This window comes from Protomyctophum bolini, assembly GCF_963924005.1.
Source record: "Protomyctophum bolini genome assembly, chromosome: 19".
Lineage (NCBI taxonomy): Eukaryota > Metazoa > Chordata > Actinopteri > Myctophiformes > Myctophidae > Protomyctophum > Protomyctophum bolini.
In genome coordinates, this window is record NC_137880.1 from 14,222,981 (window position 1) to 14,247,198 (window position 24,218).

Sequence of the window (24,218 nt, forward strand, 5' to 3'; positions counted from 1 at the left end):
ATCTAAAAAGTAACTAGTAGGCTAACTGAGTTTTCAATGGATATAGGCTATGTAGTTTTAGACCAATGCTTTTACATTGTGTTGTAAATAGCTGCAGTAGGCTACACCATTTTATATACTTTAAGCAATCAAAGTCAGACAATTGACCCAGTATTTTAGATAAATAAAACCGACGCATCAGGCTATGATGCGTTGTGCGCTTGTAGATTTGCTATTTTTAATAAACATCCGTTCACATGCCTGGTTTCTATTTAGTGTGCAAGGCTTACATCCGGTCTAAAGCCCACCCACTGTATGCGCTGATTTCCATACACAATCCGTATCCTCCCCTCACCGGATGTTGAATTAACAGTACTAACGGCCATATTTTGACGTTGAGATTTAAAGAAAAGACGAGTGGTTTTGGCTCTTTGCGTGTGGAGGAGAAAAAAAAGAAGCAACGCGCAACACTCTTCCATGGCTATGAAGCAATACTAACGGGCAATGTTTCATTCGTTTTATACATTTTAGGAGTGAAAACATGTGTTTAGTAACACACAACACACAGACAGCTAGCTAACTAGGCTAGCTAGCTGATAGCCTGTTGTTGTGTGATGGTGGAAGTCTATTCTCCAGGCTGGGAAGCGTATTTGAGTAGCTACGTGGTTTTGTTTATTTTCCTGTAAAGTATAACCCAAAAGCTCCTTCATACTATAGCCATGTTTACAAACACAGAAGCACGCTAATGGGCGGTGACCAGAGCGTGAAACCTCAGGACAAAGAGATCCCAGACCAATCGAAAACAACATGCAAATCTCAGAACTGCGCTTCCCTGGCCCCAAAACATTGTTAAAAAACAAGCCTACTTTGACATATAAATGTATACGTTTAATTTGCCCAAATGAACAATCTGTTGGAATAAAAACCTTCTTCAACATTCAAACTATGTTAATATGAAAAAAAAAGAAAATCACATAAAAAAAAAAAACGATTTTATTTCGACCATTTCGACCATTTCATTCTGGCGAGTTGAGGACCAAAGTGCTGGCCTGTGTCACATATGGACCCTAGTGTGCCTATAATGGGGCAAACATTCAGTAGACTTGGGGGGGAAACACAGGGGGCCAAGTATAGAGCCCTAGGGGACTCCAGTCAACAAAGTATATCAGGGTTAAGTGGTTAAACAGTGTCACTGTGATGAATGGCATACCGTAGCATTCGCTGTACTGTAGTAGCACAATGTGTCTGATTTTACCATTACATTATTTAAAGCTACCTCTCCTCTCCTCTCAGGTCTGGCTTACAGCCATGGACAACAACCTGAAGACGGCCACATTCTTCTGGCCAGGTTCAGATGTAGCTGTCAATGGCAGGTTCCCTACTTACTACAAGAAATATGACAGGTGAGAGACATGTATATATACTGTAGGACCACAATGGAATCCATGTCTTTTATGTGTTATCCTTTTAGCCTAATGGAGCATAGCACTGGCGGCCATTTTCTGGTGCCATCGTTCCAGACCCCATTCATTTTTCCCATAGAGATTTCCAAAAATATTTATATTGATTATTTCTAAGCCTATAGAATCAAGTAATCCGTGACCATAAAACAATTGATTCTGTAAAAAAAAAAAAAAGGACGATGCCTCTGATCTCATTGTCCTCGTGATGAGATGTTTTTATTACAAGGCAGAGTATTCATAACATGACACGATTTCATTCTGTTTTCACAGGAGTGTTCCATTTGAGAAGAGAATTGCAACGTTGTTGGAATGGCTCAGTCTACCTGAGGGAGAAAGGTATTGCTTACTTTTCATTATTATCATGTGTTAGCATTCTTGTTCTATAGCCATCAGCCTTACTCAAATAGTAGCACAAAAACTATTCTTTAGGCAATAGTTGGAATTTAACCATATCTATTCTGGCAAAGACAAATAGCCTTGCGCTATCTGCAAGCTCAGAATGTGTTGCAGACAGTGCGTTTTGAGCTTGCGTACAGGTTAGTTTTAGCAAAGAAATGTGGTGTAGAGGGGAAAAAAGGAAAGGGACCAATAGAGCCGGAGGGGACCCCGCTCAACTAAGAACAGTATATGTTGTAAGTGGTTAAATATTAGTAAGTAGTTTAGCGTGAGATTGCACCTCCAGGACATGGCACTAGTATGTTATGATATAGTTACACCCCTGAACATGATGCTAGTATGTCACATGATGTAGTTGCACCCTTGAACATGATACTAGTATGTGTACTTTGTCTTTTTATTTATTATTTAGTTTTACTGAATTTTTTATCCCACAATTTTGTAACCCATAAAATGTTTTCGCCTCGTGCCAATGCCTAAATTGTAATCCTGGGCGCTACTCTCCCAACCTGGGGAGAGCCCCGAACTGAGCTCATGCTTGAGGAGGAGTGAGCAGGCCACTTCTTATCACCTGACAGGGGAGTTTCCCCGGGAGGAGGACGTGGAAGGAACACATTATTCCAAACAGTTCCTTTCCCCTCCATCAAGTGCCCCAGCTGACCAGGGGGAAGCAGTATAGAGACCAGGATTACTCCATATTTGTACTATTTCTATAGTCTTTGGTATGGCTTGGCCAGGGATTGAACCCGAGCCAAAGATGTTTGAGAACCACTGCTCTAAGCAGAAGGCCACTGAGCTGGTGTAGTGTGTGTAAAAGTAAACATTATGTAACGATAACGTGTTTCCAGTCCATAGATGCATCGTCTAACGACTCTAACCAATTAGTTTCTTTTGTAACTTCAGGCCCGACTTCTACACTCTGTACCTGGAGGAGCCGGATGCCGCAGGCCATCGCTACGGGCCAACGAGCAGCCAGGTTAGACCAACGTTACGCAACAGAGGTTAACGCAAGCACAGGGGAACATGTTGAGTGTGTCATAATATTAACCATGAGATTTGAGGGAAGTGTGAATGGCTAACATGCATTGCATGGACTCGTAATCACTTTCAACCTGGCATCCCTGTTTTGGGCAAATCATTATAGGCGAACATACTATTTCCTGAAGAGTAACTGTTTAGGGCACACAAGGTTTCCTACTGTTCTGTATCTGACAGCGACAGGAATGTAATATTGGAAGGTTCTGTATATTTTAGGGGAAGTCTACAGCAAGTCAACAGTGTTTTGTATGTGTTGTCCCTCGGTCCAAGGTTAATTTGGTCAAACCACATTCCGTTTGTTAATGACAGGGTTAATGAATAAACCCCACAAAGTGTCTGTCCAGTTTACAGTGTCTGAATGAGGACAAGCAAAAAATAATACTACGAGTGAATTTTAAGCTGCAACTCAGAAGATATTTAAAAGGACACTTCACCCCTTTTGCAACCAGATCTTATTTTAATGATGTTTGGGAGACAAACACTTTCCTGGGGGTTTTTATGTGGGTAATATGTATTTTTAGATATTTTAGTATTTCAAAGTGTCCATGATGCCAATGCCATGGACACTGGGCTCACTTCCAACAATTCCCATAATGCTTTGGTGCACTGCTCCTTGTGGATAGGGGGAGGGTTGTCTTACTGAGACAACATGTAGTCCAGGAAGTATATATTTCCGTTGTCTGTGCGATCGAGGCAACCACACTTTGCAATTTCCCCAGAATTGTACCTTTCCTACCTGCCCGGCAAGTGCCTCTGAGACCAGACTGATTACACGTCAAAATACATACATCAACAATATGATCTATTAAATCGCATTACCCACACTGTACATCATTTGTTGTTCAGATATTCGTACGGGTAAGGACTAGTTTTAAATGGTTAAATAATATTCATACGAAATATTCATTCACAAAAAAGCATGAAAAGATGACATATGAAGATATCCTGGACTGAGGTGGTGTTGCTGATGTGTTGTTGGTGTTTGCAGGTGATCGAGGCCCTGCTGAACGTGGACAGGTTGTTGGGGATGTTGATGGACGGACTCAAACAGAGGGACCTGCACCGCTGTGTCAACATGCTGGTGCTCTCCGACCACGGTGAGAGTCACCTTTAAAAACATACATACAGGCTGTACGCAGTGGTGGAAGTATACATTTACTTAAGTATTGAGGTATTTTTACTTTACTTGAGTATTTCCAATTTCCACTTTTTTCCACTACATCTCAGAGGCAAATATTGTACTAAGTCCCAGGTTGCAGCTTCAAACTCTGCGCACTAGCTGCTAACATCAAGGTTATAGGTTGTGAAGGGGAGCAATGATACGTTTACAGCAGCTTTTATTTGGAAAATAAACACAGAATTTACTTTGTAAAACGATGCACGAACGCGCCCAGACAGAACTGATTTAAAAACAAAAAACAAAATCAAAGGTTGGATATGTTTTCCCTAAAAATTGAACGCCGACCACAAAAGGCCTTAATGAGAACAGTATGAATAGGAAATGACCTCGTTTAGTTTGCAGGGAAGGAAAAGAGCAAAGAAAAAATGGGTGTCCTCACTTGCCCCACTCTCTTGGCTTTCCTGAAATCGAGCTGTTTAATGTCACTGGCATTTTCTTTCTTCCCATTGCAAAAAAACCCTGGTTGGTTCTAGGCGAGCCGAGGCTTCCCTGTTCGGTCGCCAAGCACTTTTGGATCATTTGTCACCCCGGTGCCTTAGAGGGACTGTCCCACCGTTTACTCAGTTAAGTGTCACAAGTGTCAGCTTCCACTGTTTGACATACGACACCTGTTCCCGGGGAAGACGAGGGGACACGGGAACGCGCATACCAGACTGAGACGGCAGGTCTAGTGAGGGCCTTAGTGAGGCTTATGTGGTATGAGCCAGCTCAGTGGGGTAGAAGCGTTAAGGCTGAGTTATACTTACTGTAGTTGCGTGCGGGTGTCGAGCTCGTGCGGAAAATAGCCGATCTCCAAACTCTGCAGATGTACTGTACATATTCCGCAGATGTAAAATGGCTTGTAGATCAGCTATTGTCCGTGCACGGCACAGAGTATAAATCTGGTTTTGCTGTGCTGGATGGGGGCAGAGAGGGAGATACCAGGACATCTGCAGGCCATATGTCTGGCCCTGTAATTAGGCATATGCATCGATGAGTTGAGAACTTGAGATACAGTAAATGTGGCTCAGGGCGATGTTCGTCTATCCTTGTAATAAACGCCTCCATCGGCGTTGTAATTTGGAAGACTGGTTATTAATTTAAAGTCACTGTAGCAGCCGGCCCTGGCTCTACGCGCTGCACTGTACATCTAGTGGAGTTCAGACCCCGTCAACATGCGCTCCCAAATAATTCAGGAGCTGTGAAACCAGAAGGGAGTCCTGCATGTGGGAACAGTGGCCACCAGATCGCCAAAAAACAACGCTTGATCCTTCTTTGCTTTTGGAAATATGCTCTAACGGCGCCAGAGAGCGCCCACGGGTGATCTTGTGGTTCGCTCGGAAAATCTGAGGTCGAAGTGTCACTGTTAGAAAGTTCAGAGAAAAGTGTTCTGGGAGCACTCGGAGCACACGCTGTCACGAGCGCCTGAACGATGGAGGAAGGTTGCAGCTTGTTTGGCACTCTAGAGCAGGGGTTCCCAACCTTTCTATTACCACAGACCGGCTGACAGTTCATAAAATGTTTGCAGACCGGCATGGGGGTGGTGATGGGGGTCACGGATCATCATACCAAAACACAGAGACTGGCTTCAAGTAGCCTACTCGCTGATATACAGTAATATTATATCAACATAGTGTTATATCATTGACCTATAGGCGTTATATCAACAAGGATAGTATAATATTTAAAAAAAATGTGTAAAACTTTAGTTAAACATGCAGAGTGACAGAACAAAACAACCAGTAGTGGGGAGGTGCTGACCGCGGGAGATAAAACTTGGAAAAAAATGGAAAGAGGCCGCACAACTCGTAGTCACAATGCAAGATTTTTTTATTGAACCGACGTTTCGGCAAACAGGATGCAGAGTGACTCATTACTTTACCTGGGTTACATCAGCTTTTGATACATGAATGTTTAAGATGGAGGGGGGGGGGGGGGGGAGTTTGGAAAATCCTGGTGACACAAGGTTTTTCATATACCTCGGCGGTGGTGGCTCAGGGGTAGAGTGGCTGGATGGTAACCGCAAGGTTGCCAGTTCGAACCCGGGCTCCCCCAGCGTTAGTGTCGAAGTGTCCTTGAGCAAGACTCTGAGTCTGAACCCCAAATTGCTCCTGATGTGCTGGTTGGTGCCTTGCATGGTTTCCGCCACCATCGGTGTATGACTACATGTGTGTGAATGGGTGAATTGATGCACAATCTATGTAAAGCGCCTTGGATAAAGGCGCTATATAAATGCACCATTTGCCATTTGGGGTGGTTGGGAACCTCTGCTCTAGAACTGGGACCCATTTGTAGGTCGCGGACCAATTTGTATGGGTCACAACTCGGGTAAAAATCCCATTTACTTTTGAATAATTGAATACATTTTAAAACAAACAAAAGCATCTCAGAAATTCCAATTAATAAAAAATAAATATGAAGTAGTGAAAATGGCGTATCTACAAGCTACGTTGTGCGTCTGTAGATCTTCCCTCCACTAGTTTGGCAGCTTCACCATGTCTTGCCATTTGTCGATAGCTCAGTTAGCCGTCCATCACCGAGTGACCTATCGGGCGGCCTGGGACATACTATTGCAGGGAATCCGACAAATAGGAAGGTGGACCATTCAAGACTATAAATACAAGTAAAAAAACCTTTTTTTTCACAGGGATCCAGTGCAAGGATGCAAGAACAGGGATAATGTGGTCCCTATTCCTGGTGTTGGTTAGGATTCTGACTGCTGCATTTCGAATGAGTTGCAGCCGCTCAGTGGCTTTCTTAGGCAAGCCTGTGTAAGGTGTTACAGTAACCTGATTGATAATAAAAAGGCTTGAGTCAGTTTCTTAGCATCCTCTAGGGGGAGAGGAAGGGTCTGACTCTTGCAATGTTTCTCGGGTGATGAAACGGTATTTTAGTGTCATTGCTAATGTGCTTTCCAAAGATGAGGCTGTGGTCAAGGACAACACACAGGTTTTTCCACAGTTGGTTTTACCGTTGACACATTTCAGATATACCTTTTTAAATATAAATATACTATCCAGGATATCGATACCAGAGCGCTCTGAAATCAGAGAAAATTCTCAGAGCATATTTCCAAACGCACCCCATTCCTTAGTGACTGACGGACAACAAGCTCTGTTATGAGTGTACCGTTAGACAGATTGTAGAAGTTTGTCATTCCTGAAAAATGTACTTGACTACTAAATTGGTATAGAGAGTTTAAATTGCTTTATACTTTGTTGACCTGGGTCACGCAGGGGTCTGTACCTGATCCCCTCCTTTTGTCCCCTCTACACACCAAATCACTTAATTTAAAAGTGAACAATCTACAAGCTCCAAAACGTGTAGACGAGTAGACAAGGCATGAGCAAACATTTTTTAATGACTGTGACCTTTAAATTATCAAAATTATTGATTTGGACAAATGAAAGAAGTCATATCACAGGTTATGTTTGCATTATATATTGACGTCTCGAAAGAGCACATTAAGAGTTTCTGCAATCCTGCAACAGCCCAGCTTTAATGATCTTAAATCACTTTATTTTAGATCGTTTTTTTGTAATGGTATAACAAATTATTACAGAGACTTTAGTTGTCACTGTACAATACTTTAAAACATTTGTCATGTTGCACACATACCTAAACGTACTGATATTTGCGCTGCCCTCATTGAAAACAATGTAGTATTTAAAACTCAAGCTTGTCATTCTCCAGCACTGCATGGGTCACGTTTTCTTCCCCCTCATTGGCAGCACTCTCTCTCTCTGGTTGTCACATAATTTGCTATTGTTTACTTGTCCATCTCTGACAGGTCCTAGACTCCTATATGACATTAGCCTTTGGCTGGGATCTGGTTTGGTTGAAACTCCAGGGGTTCAGTACCAAGGCAGCTTGAAAAGGTTTTCATATCAGCACTCTGCACTCGAGGTCAAGCTCAGTGTAACCACAGATGTGGTGCTCTTGTTTTGAGTTACGTTTGCTGAAATGATGGTACACTGGAAGTTCCCATGGTCTCCGATTGCTCTCTGATGTACGGCATGAATTATAGGTGCCATGTCACGCGTTTCACTTGATGATCATTCTGTTCTGTGACCAAGGCTATTTTCCCCCACTACAAGTATAACCACATGTTTTCACTGGTTCTTTAATGTACCTTATAAATAAAGTTTATTGCCTCCGACCACAGAGTAGGTTTGTTTGCAGCATAACTTAAATGGACGGATCACCATGAAACTTTGCCCAAAGTTAGATAATCGTTTGTCATTGGTAAAGTGGAAACGGCATAATATATCTTGAGATTCTTGACAGTTGCATAGTGTTTCCAGTGATTAGGGATTGGACGGGTACATGACTACATGTTACCCATCTATTATGAAAATATACCACCAACCGTTTAGGACTGATTGACATGAAAAATGACATAATATAATTGTCTCTCTGTCTGGTAGAAGCCTTATGTACAAAATGATTACTTTTCAGGATTGAAAAACGGTGACTTTTCAGGTGACTTGTCAGGAGCTATATACCGTCCGTAATTGTTCCAGAAAGACATAGAGAGCGACAGAGACAGACCTTTATTGATCCTGAGGGAAATTCAGGTGTCATTCATTGTGTTATAACTGTATACTATGATTGGGCCATATGTATCATTTTGTTTTTGAAAGCAACAGTCAGCAGTTCTATGGGACACATGCTGCTTTTTCTCAGCACAGTGGCATGATGACTCACTATTAGTAGTAACAGCTGAACTACCCTTCACCCTACTCAGCCCAGAACCACAGTGCCGAATTAACTTCATCCAGTTGGATCCACGTATGAAATATCCAAGCTAGCCAAGAAATCTATAAATATGCACTTCAAAGCGAGCCACACGCAAAAGGGCTAAAGACTGCTTTTGAAATCTACAAACCCACAGTTTAGTTAAAAATTTGTTTTCAATGGATAGGCTTTTAAAACAGAGGAACGTTTTTGCTCAAGACACAGTGGAACACATTTCCAAGACAGATGACTGTTATTTAAACTTTATTTACCGGTAAACGTTGTTCACCTTGCAGGCTCTTTCCGTAATGACATGGTTTTTTTGGTCGACTTATGATGATGTGCACTCTAATGTTAATTTGTATAAATATGATGTCGCTCCATGATTAACTGCGGCTAACCGCAAACACTCTTCCAAGTCTACACATGCCCATCCCTGCCCATCCTGTGCTACTATACTGAAGAAGCACTCCTCCCAGTGTTAATTCAGTCTTTTGAATAACATGACATTTAGTTTTAGTCATCTGAAAAGTCTAGACTAAATCTACAGTCGATATCTTTTGTCGACAAAAACTTATTTTGGCAGGCCGTGGCTGATTTTACACTTTGCCGATCTACAAGCTCACAACATGTCGCAGTGACGGATTGTAGGCTTGTCGATATGCTATTTTCAGAGCACAACCAAACATAAAATGACATGTCTTATAGTTCTACTGGATCTCTCCTCCACTAGTCCCTCCCTTACATGTTACCGGTAGTCTAGTTTTTATTTGTTGACAAAATTGTCAATATATTTTGTTTTTAGTCACCATAGTTTAGTTTTTTTATTTACTTTTTGTCAGGGAAAATAGGTAGTAGACATAGTTATAGTTGACAAAATTAACACTGACCTTGTGTGAGACCCTAGACCATTTGAAGCCACTACATCAGCAAATTAAAAACTACCATTTTGGAATTTCCGGTCCTGAAAAGTATTGCTTTTGCCGCCCACTATTGGGTGGAAGTGGTGTGAGGGTGGGTTTTCACTCAGTAGAACTCAATCACACGCCCGGAAAACATACCCCTGGTTTATCATACATACAATAAAATAAACTTAAATCATGCTATGGGAAGAAGACTTGAAACTAATAAAACTTGTAAGTCACGATCAATACACCATTGCCTCAGAGTAGGGGAATCAGCGTTTTAATGACCTCCGTATTATTGGCTACGCTAGCTAGCGGATTTTTACCGCCTGTGTGAGACAGACTTGTACTTGCGGTCACATGATCATGCAACTCACTGTTGACTATTTTCAGAAGGAAAACGAAAAAAGCTGACAAATCTTGATTATTGTAGATACTGTACATGTCCTTTCCTGGGAGTTCCTGGAACAAAATATTTTCAAGGGGGGGGCCTGTGGTCAAATAAATATCAATTTGACATGAATATGTTTGACAGCCAGTGCTCTAGCTGACTGTAATCACCCAACAGCTGATCTGATTTGATTTATAGTCTAATCAACTGTGTGTGTTCCATAAAGCGATTTTAACCTCTGAATGCGTGCCGCACACCCAGTAGTGTTTCTAAACAAGAAACCTGTCTCTCTGGAGGTACAGTATACATTCTACCGAGTGTGATTGTTCTAGTTCAGTGGTTCCCAAACTTTTTAGCTCAAGACCCAAAAGAGAAATCGGATGTTTGCCTGGATTCTGGAACCCAAACTAGTGAAAATAGCTGATCTACAAGCTCACAACGCACCACATTATGAGATTGTAAAGATTGACTATTTCTACTTCCTTACATTTGTTTCCTAATTCCTTAGATTTTTCTTTTTATTTATTCATGACATTTCTGAAAACATAATTGAATTTGTTATTAATTCATGAAAAACTTATTGTTTTAAAATAATAAGAATTGAAAGGAAACCAAAAATAAAGGGACCCATAAAAATGTGTCTGCAACCCAGTGTTTGGGAACCAGTGTTGATATTGTGGTTATGGTATTGCAGGCATGGAGGAGGCCTCGTGTAAAAAAGCAGCATACGTGTCGACCTATCAGGACAACATTGATGACTTTGTGGTCATCCAAGGCCCCGCCGCTCGAATCAGACCCAAGCGCCTTCCCGAAAACTTCTTCTCCTGTGAGTTCCCCTTGATAATGTCCTACTGCACTTCCCGTGTAATTCACAAGGTGACATTATTCATTATTATCAGTGTGGCTGTAACTAAAACAATGCCTTTCCTTATCTTCTCATTCGTTGTGTGTGTGTGTGTGTGTGTGTGTGTGTGTGTGTGTGTGTGTGTGTGTGTGTGTGTGTGTGTGTGTGTGTGTGTGTGTGTGTGTACGTACGTATGTGCGCGTGCATGTGTCTGTGTCTTCCTCCATGCAGTCGACTATGAGGGCCTGGTGAAGAATCTGTCGGTATGTCACATAACCCCTGTTGACGTTTGCATTGTTAAGCGGAATGACAAATTATCTGCCTGCTTGACCTCTCCATCAAACAACACATTCCCTCCGTGTGCGGCGCGTTGATTCTCCCCTCCTGTCTGCCCTGTGTTCTGAAGTGCAGGATCCCCGACCAGCCAATGAGGCCTTACCTCAAAGAGAACCTCCCCAAGCGCATGCACTTCGCCAACAACGTGCGCATCGAGAGGGGCCACCTGTACATGAAGCCGGGCTGGCAGGCCGCTCTGTAAGTGATGTGATGCATTGTGGGCTTGTGGATCTGCTATTGTCAAAAGTTGTATATCAAAGATTTGAATACTTGAAACCGGACATTCTGTATAATTAGTACTTTTACTTTTGGTATTTTAATTACATTTTGATGACAATACTTTTGCGCTTTTACTCGAGAACATTTTGAATTCCGGACTTTCACTTGTAGAGTATCTTCATATACAGTACAGTACAGTAATTGTCCTCACTAATGTTCATGATAAAATGGCACAATTATTTTTACTGTGTCATAGATCAACATGCTGTGGGCAGTTCAGAAACCTGTAATATAGTGACAGTTTATTTTTTAACCAGATTTTTTTTATATAGTTAGATTTTTGAGTGGTGCAACCACTCCCTTACGGAGCTGAGGAGTGTGGGTGGCTGGGTAGCTGGGACCTGGGTAGCTGGCTGGGTGGGTGGGTGGGTGGGTATGAGCACGAAAACAGCATGGCTGTTTTTCACCACCTGTGCGCAACCTAACAGACACACAAACTCACACATACATATTAACTGTATATATGATGATTTCGGGTGTGCCAGTACATGCAGTACAGTGACAGTACAGTACAGTAGAGGGACCCCCACACGGTAACTCTGTCATTTCTCAACCGTTTCGGACGCGGGGTGGCTCGCCGGAATCGGGCCGGCACCCTGGGTGCGTTCCTGTGGGTCTGGAACTTTTCCCCCACCTCCTAACCCCCACACAGAGTTGCACCACTCACTTCACACGGGTGTGATTTTATTATCGTGAGAACGATGGCATCTATTATCACATTGCACCTTTTTAGGAATAGAAAGCCTGCAGTTTCTATTAGCTTGCATTCCCCATCGATGATGTCACTGGTGGACAGGTGGTATTTTATCGGACCAATTATATGAAGATGGGTTGAAAATATAAAGATAGGTTGAAAAGTGGTGATGGGGTCCTTTAAGTACATACTGCGAGTACATTTTCCACCACTGAGAAGAGGTGAGTGCTAGTATACGCCGTGAGGTGGGGAGAGAAGAGATGATTGCTAGGGGGTGAGGTGGAGAGAAGAGGGGGTGAGGTGGAGAGAAGAGTGCTAGGGGGTGAGGTGGAGAGAAGAGTGCTAGGGGGTGAGGTGGAGAGAAGAGTGCTAGGGGGTGAGGTGGAGAGAAGAGGTGAGTGCTAGGGGGTGAGGTGGGGAGAGAAGAGATGAGTGCTAGGGGGTGAGGTGGAGAGAAGAGGTGAGTGCTAGGGGGTGAGGTGGAGAGAAGAGGTGAGTGCTAGGGGGTGAGGTGGAGAGAAGAGTCCTAGGGGGTGAGGTGGAGAGAAGAGTGCTAGGGGGTGAGGTGGAGAGAAGAGGTGAGTGCTAGGGGGTGAGGTGGAGAGAAGAGGTGAGTGCTAGGGGGTGAGGTGGAGAGAAGAGTCCTAGGGGGTGAGGTGGAGAGAAGAGTGCTAGGGGGTGAGGTTGAGAGGTGAGTGCTAGGGGGTGAGGTGCAGAGAAGAGTGCTAGGGGGTGAGGTGCAGAGAAGAGTGCTAGGGGGTGGGGTTGAGAGGTGAGTGCTAGGGGGTGAGGTGCAGAGAAGAGGAAAGGAAATTATGGTGAATAGACTAGAACGCTTGGCCAGGATTCTTTAGGAACGGGAGGGACAGAAGTCCAGTGTTAGACATGCACGCACGTGTACACACACACACACACACACACACACACACACACGCGCATACACATGCGCTCTCTCTCTCTCTCTTTCCATTCACAGTGTGTTTATTCTGTTCTGTGTCGTCCTCAGCCAGCCAAAGGAAATCAAGTACTGCACCGGAGGATTCCACGGATCAGATAACCTCTTCAAAAACATGCAGGTCAGAGTTGAGGACGTATCATCAGTACGTTAGCCTATTGTGAGCTGTTTTTCTTTGGTTAAAACTTCAACTAGCTGAGCTATATTACCTCCCCCCCCCCCCCCCCCTTTTTCCCTACACACCACATCTATACGCTGAAAATATCCGATCTACAAGCTCAAAACGTGTTCGCTTGTAGATGGGCTATTTTCGCGGAATGTTCGTCCCCCAAATAGAGATGCTATGGGGTTCATTCTAGTCCTGACTAACTGTGGGGCGATGTGTCCAAACAAATAGCCCAGATTACAGTTGATGGGTGAATACTGTACTGTATCAACATTATATGCACATATATAATGTTGTTATTGTTATATTGTATACAACACTAAGCAATGCAAGCTTGTAGCGTTCACATGCCGGTGGTCCGCTGTGATCTGTATCTTTCCCACTGCCATAGACAGTTTACATTTCTGAGTTTGTTTCTGGTGTGTCACGTTTTATCCAGATCATATATGGGCACAAAACTCACAGCAGGGTTTATATCAACCAATATAAATAACAGTGCGCCTGTCATCTTAATAATCGTGATGTTTAAGATTGCTAGAAATTAGTGTTCCATGAACTGATTGCTTACGGTACGTTGTTGACCGAGACTGTCAACATGCATGGAGGCCCTGGTCATAAATCTGAGATAGAACAAGTTGTCCAGCAATCTTAAATTCCACGAACTTGGCAGAGCTTCTGACCACAGTATTTTCTCCAGGAACAGACACATCCCACACACTCCATAAATATAACGGCTTCATGAAGAGCTTTAGTTGTAAAACAATTGAAGGGGCAATTCTCCCAAATTTCACGGTGCTGGTGCACCCTAATCCACAAATCTCTCACTAACCGAGACGTTCATTCTCTCAGTAGTCTCTTTTATGGGGGGCTTCATGCTGAGCTACTTTGCAAAAAATCCGTCCCACGGTTGGATTCTGTCTGTAGTTTGTGTTGAAGTGTCAGTGTCACCCTAGTGTCGTGTCGTCCCCCCCCCCCCCCCCCCCACACACACACATCTAGTTGGAGTTTGGAAGCACTCGTTGGAAGTCACTCAACGGTCCTGTGTGCTAGGGTGCACGATTCTGACCGACTCCGATATTATACAGGACCAGGACCACAATGGAAACAAGCCTAGGCCCTAGGGGCTTGACCCAAAGCCTGTTAATAAAAGTGTTCAATCGATCAACTGAATGACGACTGAATGAGTACACAAATTAAATGTAGAACATGTAGAAAAATGTAAAGTTAGTTTTTACTTAAAGGTGTAGTGAAAGGGAAACTGTGGGCATTTTATTTTTAAGTTTCAGTTTGAAACGCTGGCTCTGAAGTTTCTGAACCAATCAGATCGTCGCATCCCTTCAGGCAATAGGACGGTAGCTAGAGACGGTAGCTATGCTACACGAATTTTTCTATTTTCTGCCAAGAGATTCAGTGCAAAGGGAAATACTAATGGACCTAGTGTAGAGCCCTGGGCCCCAGTCATGTAGGGTTTATTCAATGACTAGAGAGACCAGAGGTGTCTGAAATTGTATCTAAATATTGTTTGCTTTATAGCATTTGCACTTGCAACTGCCCACTGGTTAAATCACAGTTTATGTTAGCGACTTTTTGGCTATTTCAAAATGCATATTTCCCATTTTGAAACCGCATTTTCAAGTTGTTGACAGAGACTGTCAACATGCATGCAGGCCCTGGTCGTAAATCTGAGATAGAAAAAGTTGTCCAGCAATCTTAAATTCCACAAACTTGGCAGAGCTTCTGACCACAGTATTTTCTCCAGGAACAGACACATCCCACACACCATAAATATAACGGCTTCATGAAGAGCTTTAGTTGTAAAACAATTGAAGGGGCAATTCTCCCAAATTTCACAGTGGTGGTGCACCCTAATCCACAAATCTCTCACTAACAGACGTTCATTCTCTCAGTAGTCTCTGGAGACAGACTGTTGGCTCACACTAGTTTCAAAAGCTTACGCCTAACAGCAGAACAAGTGGATGTCCGCCTCACCTTTCACCTTTGTGGTAGTATAAAATAACTCCCACTGGAACTCAAATTAGTCAAAGCCTATCTAGATTGCGGCTTAGCGGACATGGCTGTGCGGGAAGCACACACACTCCCTGTAGCATTCGAGGACTGTGGAAATGTTGTTTGGCTTGAGAGACTTCTCACACAGTGAACCAGAATTGTGGCTAAATGTACCACATGGTCTTTGTATAATCACTGCTATTGGTTTAGTTTTTTAGCAGGCATGCTCATCTTTAGCTTGGTGGTATCTTTAGACACGTACGCTGTGTTTCCAGAAGGTGGCATACCCATTTCTTGTCTCTGCTTATTTTCGGCAGCATATTTGAACCTTCACATGTGTCTCCAGTTCAAATCTCCTGCAGAGCCAATAAAGTGAAGCTATGGGGAAATGTAACACATGGAAGCTGTCTGAACCTTCCCTATAACATCCGGGACACCGTTCTAAATTGTAAATTGTTCCACACGTCCCTAAATATCTGTGACACCGCTCCACACGTCTCTAAACCTCTGGGAAACCGCTCATCCCTGACTCTTCTGGCTCCCAAACTCTGGAACAAACACCACCATGTAGTTAGAACTGCAGACTCTCTCTCAATCAATCTCTCAATCTCAACATTAGCCCGTAGCACTTGCCCTAGCCTTGATGACCATGCAGTCTTATGCAAAGGTTAAAATGTAATTTAGATACCGTTGACCTGGCATCCTATAGTTTCAATATACAGATTATTTTTGAGGGGCGCTAGCCCCTCAAAAAGTCTATGGACTTTTAATACTTCACAGGAGTGTGAAGTGAGTATATGTTTGAGGGACGCTAGCCCCTCCTATGCCCAGCTTTGAGTGTTTGTGTAAACACAAACATTGAAGACAAAACTGTGTAAACGCAAACATTGAAGACAAAACTGTGTAAACGCAAACATTGAAGACAAAAGTGAGGGCGCAAATTGTGATTGGCCAGAATGAGATGATTTATTTATGATGATAAGAGAGCCCCTCACTTCACACGGGTGTGATTTATTTTTATATTATACTATTTTGCCACGTACTTATTTTACCTATGATCATAGATTGTCTAGATGCATTTGACGTATGCGTTTACTGTAAGTCGTTCTGGATAAAGAGTACTGTACAGCATCTCAGGCAGGAAATCGAACCGGTGACCTTCATTTCACAAGCTCATTTTCTGTAACTATTGTACCTGATTTATGATGTTGTGCACCAAAAATAACCAGTCTCGAGTCTGGTGCTGTGAGCTTTCAGTGTGCGACAGTGGCGCGCAACTAAGAATAAAGCGGCATTTGTCTAAAAATAACACACAATGAGGTGTCTATAAAACCTCAGTCTGAGTCAAGGCAAACAAACAACCAGACAGAGACCTCGGTTCAATTCCACATAGTGGGGCCTCACCAACAATACCACACCTACTGTCCACTCTTAATATTATGTCTGTCGGGTGGAAACCTCATATGTGCAAAACCGTTACTTATCAGGATTTAAAAAGGGCAAAACGACACATCTACAAGCTCAAAGCGCATAATTTCACGCCACGTTTCAAGCATGCAGATGCTATTTTTGATACTTTTGTGTGATGCTGTAGTATGATAAGTGGGGCGTTAATGTATGACGAAACACAAAAACAAAACAATTAGAATATGGAGATAAGCGGTTTCTGCCCGACACGGGCCGACAGCGACCATATGGTAAACATGTAAGGCCTGTAGAATAAATCCACCATAAATCCACACAGAAAATGCATGTGTGCGTACGCAAACTAGAGCGGTTGTAGTTGTTCGACACCCACACATGTTTTGCTTTGGGTTAATTTTGTTTCTTTCTGAGGCCATGTTTACAAGGTTTCCTTCGTGTCGCTCTTTATATGATACGTCTGTGTCAGTTCCTGGTCGTGGTTTTGCACTGGAATTTGACTCTGTATAAATAGCCAACAAACGTTCTTCTCTCCAATAACAGGTGTCCGAGCAAAAAGAATGTCTGTCGTACAAATGTCTGTATGCGCGCGAGCGTGTGTGCGTGCGGCTGACCGACCCAACAGACAAACCACAAAACTTAAAATAGTCAAGGTCACCTGTACACAATTCCACATTCCACATACATTTAGCAACTTTCACTTTATGTGTTTTCCATAATCGACCAAGAGGTCACACTTTAACCTACTACTTAAACCATGTAGTTCATTTTACGTCAAATAGTTCACAACACATCTTATTGCATTATGAGCTTGTAGAGCATGCTATTTATGCTTGTTTTTTGCAGAGCATTCACATATTAAGTCCACTTTAAAAGTAAACATTTTTAAATATTTAAACATCCTTTTTATGGTACCGAATCCGATTGTTAAGACCGAGAGAGAGTCTGGTTATCTGTGGTCTATTAAGCTAATAGGCTATTATATGTGTCTCTCGTTTAGTATGTCTCCATATGCACTAAATGTATGAATTTAACTGTGTTTATCTACTTTTTCCAGACTATTTTCATTGGCTATGGCCCTGGACTTAAACACAGGACTGTTGTTGCCCCTTTTGAGAATATTGAAGTTTACAACCTCATGTGCGGTAAGCCCTTTAATTTTTACTGTACTGGAGCCTGACTGCAGGTCAAATAAGGACCGTATACAGCATTTATTAGATCATTAGATGTATCACAGTAGATCAGTATGTTAGATGTTCTTCATAAAGCCATCTCTCCATCCATCCATCCATCCATCCATCAGGCCAACATAGTTATTGTCACATCAGAGTGAATGTTTTATTGATTCATTGTATGAATCAAAAAGGAAGATCCTTGAATTTAGACAATTCTAGATTCATCAGGACTCATGGTTGTATTTGTTACATCTCATATTGTCACTTTCAGGCAGAAACCTTGTATCTCCATTTTTCAACATTTCCGAATAATCGTACACCTAGGCTAGGGTATGGCATCAGCCAACCACGTACATGTTTGTAGTTGTACTCCATATATTACAGCGGGGACCGTCACCTTACCGTTTGCTATGCAACGCCTCCGTCCCCACCAGCTATGTGTTCTTCACATCCAGCTCCATTTAGACTCCATTAACCCATTCTGACCGGGAACCCATTTTGGTGTCGGCATCATGTTATGCTTTAGCTATTGAAAAATAGCAGATCTACAAGCTCGTAGCGCGCCACCGAGTGGCGCGCTACGAGCTTGTAGGTCTGCTATTTTTGAAAAATCGAAGAACGACTGACATTTTTTAGAATCTGATCTCAGGTCAGAATGGGTTAATCAGACCAGTGTGTGTCCAGTGGAAACCTCGTATGAATCTGATCTCAGGTCAGAATGGGTTAAAGCAGGATTTTTGAAGCCCCATATCTCTAAAGCTTTGAGTGCTGTCCATGGTGAACCGTCGCGCATCCGATGTTCGGATGTCAGTCGTGACTTTGTCTCGCATCGCTCCCGACATAACGGTTTCTGGCGAGAGGTAAAGGGTGTGCGCTAATGCTCATGATGAATCATCACAACAACACCACCCTCCTCCCTGCTAATCCAGAAAGGAAACTGAGGCTTGTACAATGGGAGCCTATAGCTGGCACAGCTTAGCTACGCTTATGTGATTGGCCAGAAGGAGATGATGCCCACCTAGCAGGCAAAAAAAAGAGTTAAGGCCCTATACCTCTAATCATACAAGAGTGCCAAGGAAAAGTAGTGGAAAAAAAGCTGCTCTACAGGCTAGTAAATTAGTTAGATCAGCTATTTTCACCATTTCTGAAAACGGTTTTGGACACCAGACATCGACAAAAATATACTGGTACATGACAGAAAATCCTTTAGACATTATAGCAACAAAGGAAACAAAACAAGCATTTAATGGTGCTATAAGAAGTAGTTCAACACGGACCACAAAATCCATGAAAGCATTTGGAACTAGTCATTTGAACATTGCCAGAGGAAGAGCTCTAGTTCTAAATGTGTTGCATGTACTGTACTGCTGTTGCAGTGATGGAAGAAGTACTCAGATATATTACTTATGTGAAAATACAGTAGTACAATACATACACAAGTTGGCATTTGTGCATTTCTAGTTATTTATGCTTTCACCCTTGTCTGTCTGTCTGTCTGTCTGATGACAAACAATACCGTCTCTACAATCTCAACAATGCAATGTGATATTAGAGCTCGTACTGTATTTCCTCAAAATGTTGACAATTCTCCCCTTATGGGGTTCCCTAGAAGTGGCGGCGGATAGGCCTGGACAAATAGTGTTGTCCTGTTATCTGTACAGTACAAAATAATTCTCTCACTCTCTGTCTCTCTGTCTCCTCTCAGATCTCCTCCACATTGCTCCTGCTCCAAACAATGGGACCCATGGCAGTCTGAACCACCTGCTGAAGCGTCCGGCCCACCGTCCGGTCCACCCAGCCCCGCTGTCCCTCGACACGCCCTGCGCCGCCGCCGCCCTGCCCGCTGACGACCTGGGCTGCACCTGTAGCTCCGTCACCGAGGCAGACGTACGTCTGAGCCAGCTTCAGCCAAGCTCGTTCCTTATAGCATCTCAAGTCAAGCTCTCCGTAGATCTGCTATTTTTGCTACCTTGTGCAACACATATATGTAGTATATGTACGGCATTAATTCACGAAAAAACATGTACGTTGAAATATGGAGATGCACACGAGGTCTTCAACTCGGTGTCCGTGCTGAGACTGGGAGGTCGGGGTTCGATCCCCGGCCGGGTCACACTAAAGACTCGGAAACATGGGACCCAGTGCCTCCCTGCTCGGTACACACCATCAAGGGTTGAATTGGGGTAAGTCCCTGCGACATACTAGCGTTGCCTCATGCTACAGAAACAGGAGATCGGTTCCGGCCTTATGAGCCTCATGGCTCGGCAAGGCTTACTGACTTATACGAGGCTTCTCTGCCTGGAAATTGAAAAAACTAAAACGTTTTATTATTATGTTTTTCTTCCAAAAACGAATTAGTATTTTGTCAATATTTCAAGCTACGCATAATTCCCGGGTTTCCAGAAGGTTGACGTACCCATTTCCTGTTCCTGTACATTTCCCTGAATCCCTTTAGCTTTTGATTGTCTTGGCAGCATATTTGAGCCAGAAACGCATGAAGTTTCCAGTTCAAATCTGCTGCCGAGCCATTCAAATGAATCTACTGTAAGTTGAAATGAACTGTATAAGAGCAAACAGTTCCCCCACCTTCTGGAAACGCGCGGGACTACAGTTATGCGAGTGATTTGATCTACAGGTGGATCAAATACACCTTGTTGTCCACCTCTGGTTTAGATCAGGGGTGTAGAACTTTGATGATGGAGAGGCCCACTATACAGTATTTCCACACTCAATCCACATTGCATATACTATCGGGCAGAAACCTCTTATCTCCGTATTTCAACTATTTTCGTAAATGAATGCCCTAATTCGTTATTCTATTATGTCACACAAAAGTAGCAAAAGTAGCTGATCTGGTGTTTTTCGCTTGTAGACTGGCTTTTTTGTTATATTTGAATTGGCATCCTGAATTGTTTTTGAAACCTGCGGGCCACATTAAGTGAAGGTGTGGCCCCAGGCTGCCAGTTGCCCATGTATGGTTTAGATGCATCGACTGAATGACATAGTGACATAGTGAAACATATTAGTGCATGGATTGGATAATAGTAATAGTTAATTTCTTATTGAGCACCAGGACAGAGCAACATGCGCTATAGTGTACTTAATGATTATGTGCATTATAAAGTTCACTAACGAAACAAATCCCTTTCTTTTCAGGAGAGAACGATGAACGGACAACTCCAAACGAATTCTAGTGAGTACACGCCATACTGCATCATGTCATGGACATAAACGTCGGAGAACTTTTCCAGAGAAAAGGTTCCAGGGAGTCCCCAGCTAAAATGTATGATTGATAGTTACAGATCCTGTAGTAAGGGTCCATTTGGTTCCTGAGTGTGCACAAATGGAACCAAATGGACACATGCATGTCCAGTTCTCTGGGGTCCCAGCAGAGATAACGTATGTTATCAAATGGAGGTCTCTGTCATCTAATGCAGGGGTTTTCAACTGGTGGTCCATGGACCACTGGTGGTCAGTGAAGGAATTGCCTCAATGGGGAAGTGCATCCAGCCTTGTTCAGTCATCATTATTAGGAAATATATATTTCCTATATATCTTTTATCTCTGCTTCTGGTCACACTGGATTAAATACACACATTTCCTTTTGGGAAGTATGAAGTGTCTGATATTGTTTAACAAATGGAGCCGTGCTTTCCCACTATAGGTTCTAAAGCGGAGCTCCGTCGCCTCCACCTTCCATACGGAACGCCTAAGGTTCTGAAGGAGAACAGTGACCACTGCCTGCTCCACCAGTCCGACTACCTCAACGGCTACAGCAAGGACCTGCTCATGGCGCTGTGGGTGGCATACACTGTCCACCCTCTGGTGAGCTCAACCAGGCTCTTTTATCTTCAAAAGTTTCTAAACATAGTCTCCTCCTGCATGGCTGCATGTCAGCTGTGTGGTTTGTTCCCTGGGTTTGGCTTCAGTGCTGGAAGATGGGACTGAGATGTGTTGCTTAAGTACATGCAGCAATTCCACAATGTACTGTAGAAATGCTCTGCTACACGTAAAAGTCCTGCGTTCTAACATTTACTTGAGGAGAAGTACAGTGCAAGGCTATTGTTTGTACAAACGCATTGCAGCACTTGTTGCGGGCTCGCTCCAGGAAGCACACACTAGTTCTCTTTCACATCTACGCTACAGTATGTTGCTCCACCTATCCGACCAACATGTCTCTGAGTTATAGCGCTGGGGCAGAGTACCCGTTGTACCCGTCTGTCTGTGTCCGTGTCTTGTCCTGCAGCAGTCGCTCATCCTTCTGACTGCTGTGCCAAGCCTCTTAATGACTTCTTGGCATGCTTATTTATTATGAGGTCCAGCTTCGGCGTTAATCAGCCATCGTGCTGACAACCCAATGGAGGCATGTTTAACAGCTATATTTAATATCACTGCAGGCCTGTGATTGTCACATGTTTTTGATGTCCTGTAAGCTGAATAGTTGTATAACGCTGGGAATGATCCATTTCTTGAAGGTGTGCGGCTTGACAGAGGCGAGCTGTCTAGAAGAGGGTCTGTCTGTGTGTCTGGAGCTAATCTCACAGCACCGATCAGCAACAGATTTATTGTGCACGCTGCCAGTAGGCCGCAGAAGTACCTCCACTAATATTTTGAATATACATTTTTATACTTTTTAAAATAGTTTACTTGATAATGTTGTACTGGTGGTGTTCAGGGACGTGTCCCCTACAGCTGATTGGGGGACGTGTCTCCTACAGTGGCTGAATGGGGGACGTCTCTCCTACAGTGGCTGAATGGGGGACGTGTCTCCTACAGTGGCTGAATGGGGGACGTGTCTCCTACAGTGGCTGAATGGGGGACGTGTCTCCTACAGTGGCTGAATGGGGGACGTCTCCTACAGTGGCTGAATGGGGGACGTCTCTCCTACAGTGGCTGAATGGGGGACGTGTCTCCTACAGTGGCTGAATGGGGGACGTCTCCTACAGTGGCTGAATGGGGGACGTCTCTCCTACAGTGGCTGAATGGGGGACGTGTCTCCTAGAGTCGCTGAATGGGGGACGTCTCTCCTACAGTGGCTGAATGGGGGACGTGTCTCCTACAGTGGCTGAATGGGGGACATGTCTCCTAGAGTCGCTGAATGGGGGACGTCTCTCCTACAGTGGCTGAATGGGGGACGTCTCTCCTACAGTGGCTGAATGGGGGACGTGTCTCCTAGAGTCGCTGAATGGGGGACGTCTCTCCTACAGTGGCTGAATGGGGGACGTCTCTCCTACAGTGGCTGAATGGGGGACGTGTCTCCTAGAGTCGCTGAATGGGGGACGTCTCTCCTACAGTGGCTGAATGGGGGACGTGTCTCCTAGAGTCGCTGAATGGGGGACGTGTCTCCTACAGTCGCTGAATGGGGGACATCCTCCCTGCAGACCACATCTCAACGGGGTCCCGGAGATAAAGAATCTCTGGTATCAAAAGCATCTCTGGTATCAAAAGTGTGTTTCATTGAAATTAAATGGGGTCAGAACCATTGCCCTGTAGCTTTTTTTTAATTACAAACACAAGTCTGCACTTGTTAAAAGCTCTATGCTTTCATTCAGTCACACATGATGAACCCTGACGTAACGGGCCTTATTGCGTCCAACACACCATCAAAGTTTCCAATAGTCATTCTTGGCACATTCAAATGTATCAGCCAAAAACATTAGTGGATTAGTTCCAGTGTTTATAACACACACTGGCTGATGTTATGAAGGACAAACAGAGTGTTGGTGCTGATCTGGACAGGTGGACTGGTGTCTCACACCTCGTCCAGCCCTGAGGATCAAGGTATATGAAATGAAATGGAGGTAAAGTCACCAACGTCATTTTCGCTATCGCGCAATTCCCGACCCATGGGAGCCAAACTGCACCCGGAAGTTCGGCAGAATGCACTGGAGTCAATGAGAGCTATGTGACCAGCTCATGAAACCAACACTATTTCTGAGTAACTGAGACCTTTTGTAAAGTAATCGCTGCTGGCAAATAACAGAAGACATGCAACACAATATGTCTGCTGTGTTGCTTTTCGATGTGTACATTGCATAGTTTTATAGAGGAAGAGCTTTTCCCCTGTGGCTGTTAGAGCCACGAGGACAAAAAAACAAAAACTGTATTCAATCTGTAGAATTCACTTGCACTAATGTCCATAGATAGTCTGTAGCTTATACTGCATGCACTAGTAAGACTGTCACACATTACTATTTATATCAGATTTTCCGGGCCAGATGTCGTCGCTGGCAAGCCATGCAGTTCTTGCCCGTGGCCTGTTGCCTGTTGCT

General features: G+C 43.6%; 1 protein-coding gene across 1 annotated transcript in view; it reads left to right on the forward strand.

Annotated features, from left to right (window-relative positions):
- enpp1 (ectonucleotide pyrophosphatase/phosphodiesterase 1) overlaps positions 1–24,218 on the forward strand; it is a 61,485-nt gene that overhangs the window by 27,318 nt on the left and 9,949 nt on the right. The window contains exons 9-20 of the mRNA XM_080790525.1: positions 1,273–1,382; positions 1,713–1,778; positions 2,742–2,814; positions 3,865–3,973; positions 10,763–10,894; positions 11,144–11,175; positions 11,319–11,446; positions 13,228–13,297; positions 17,829–17,916; positions 19,652–19,833; positions 21,103–21,139; positions 21,611–21,771. Of these exons, the coding sequence (XP_080646651.1) occupies positions 1,273–1,382; positions 1,713–1,778; positions 2,742–2,814; positions 3,865–3,973; positions 10,763–10,894; positions 11,144–11,175; positions 11,319–11,446; positions 13,228–13,297; positions 17,829–17,916; positions 19,652–19,833; positions 21,103–21,139; positions 21,611–21,771 (1,188 nt within the window). The remainder of the gene's footprint in view (positions 1–1,272; positions 1,383–1,712; positions 1,779–2,741; positions 2,815–3,864; positions 3,974–10,762; positions 10,895–11,143; positions 11,176–11,318; positions 11,447–13,227; positions 13,298–17,828; positions 17,917–19,651; positions 19,834–21,102; positions 21,140–21,610; positions 21,772–24,218) is intronic.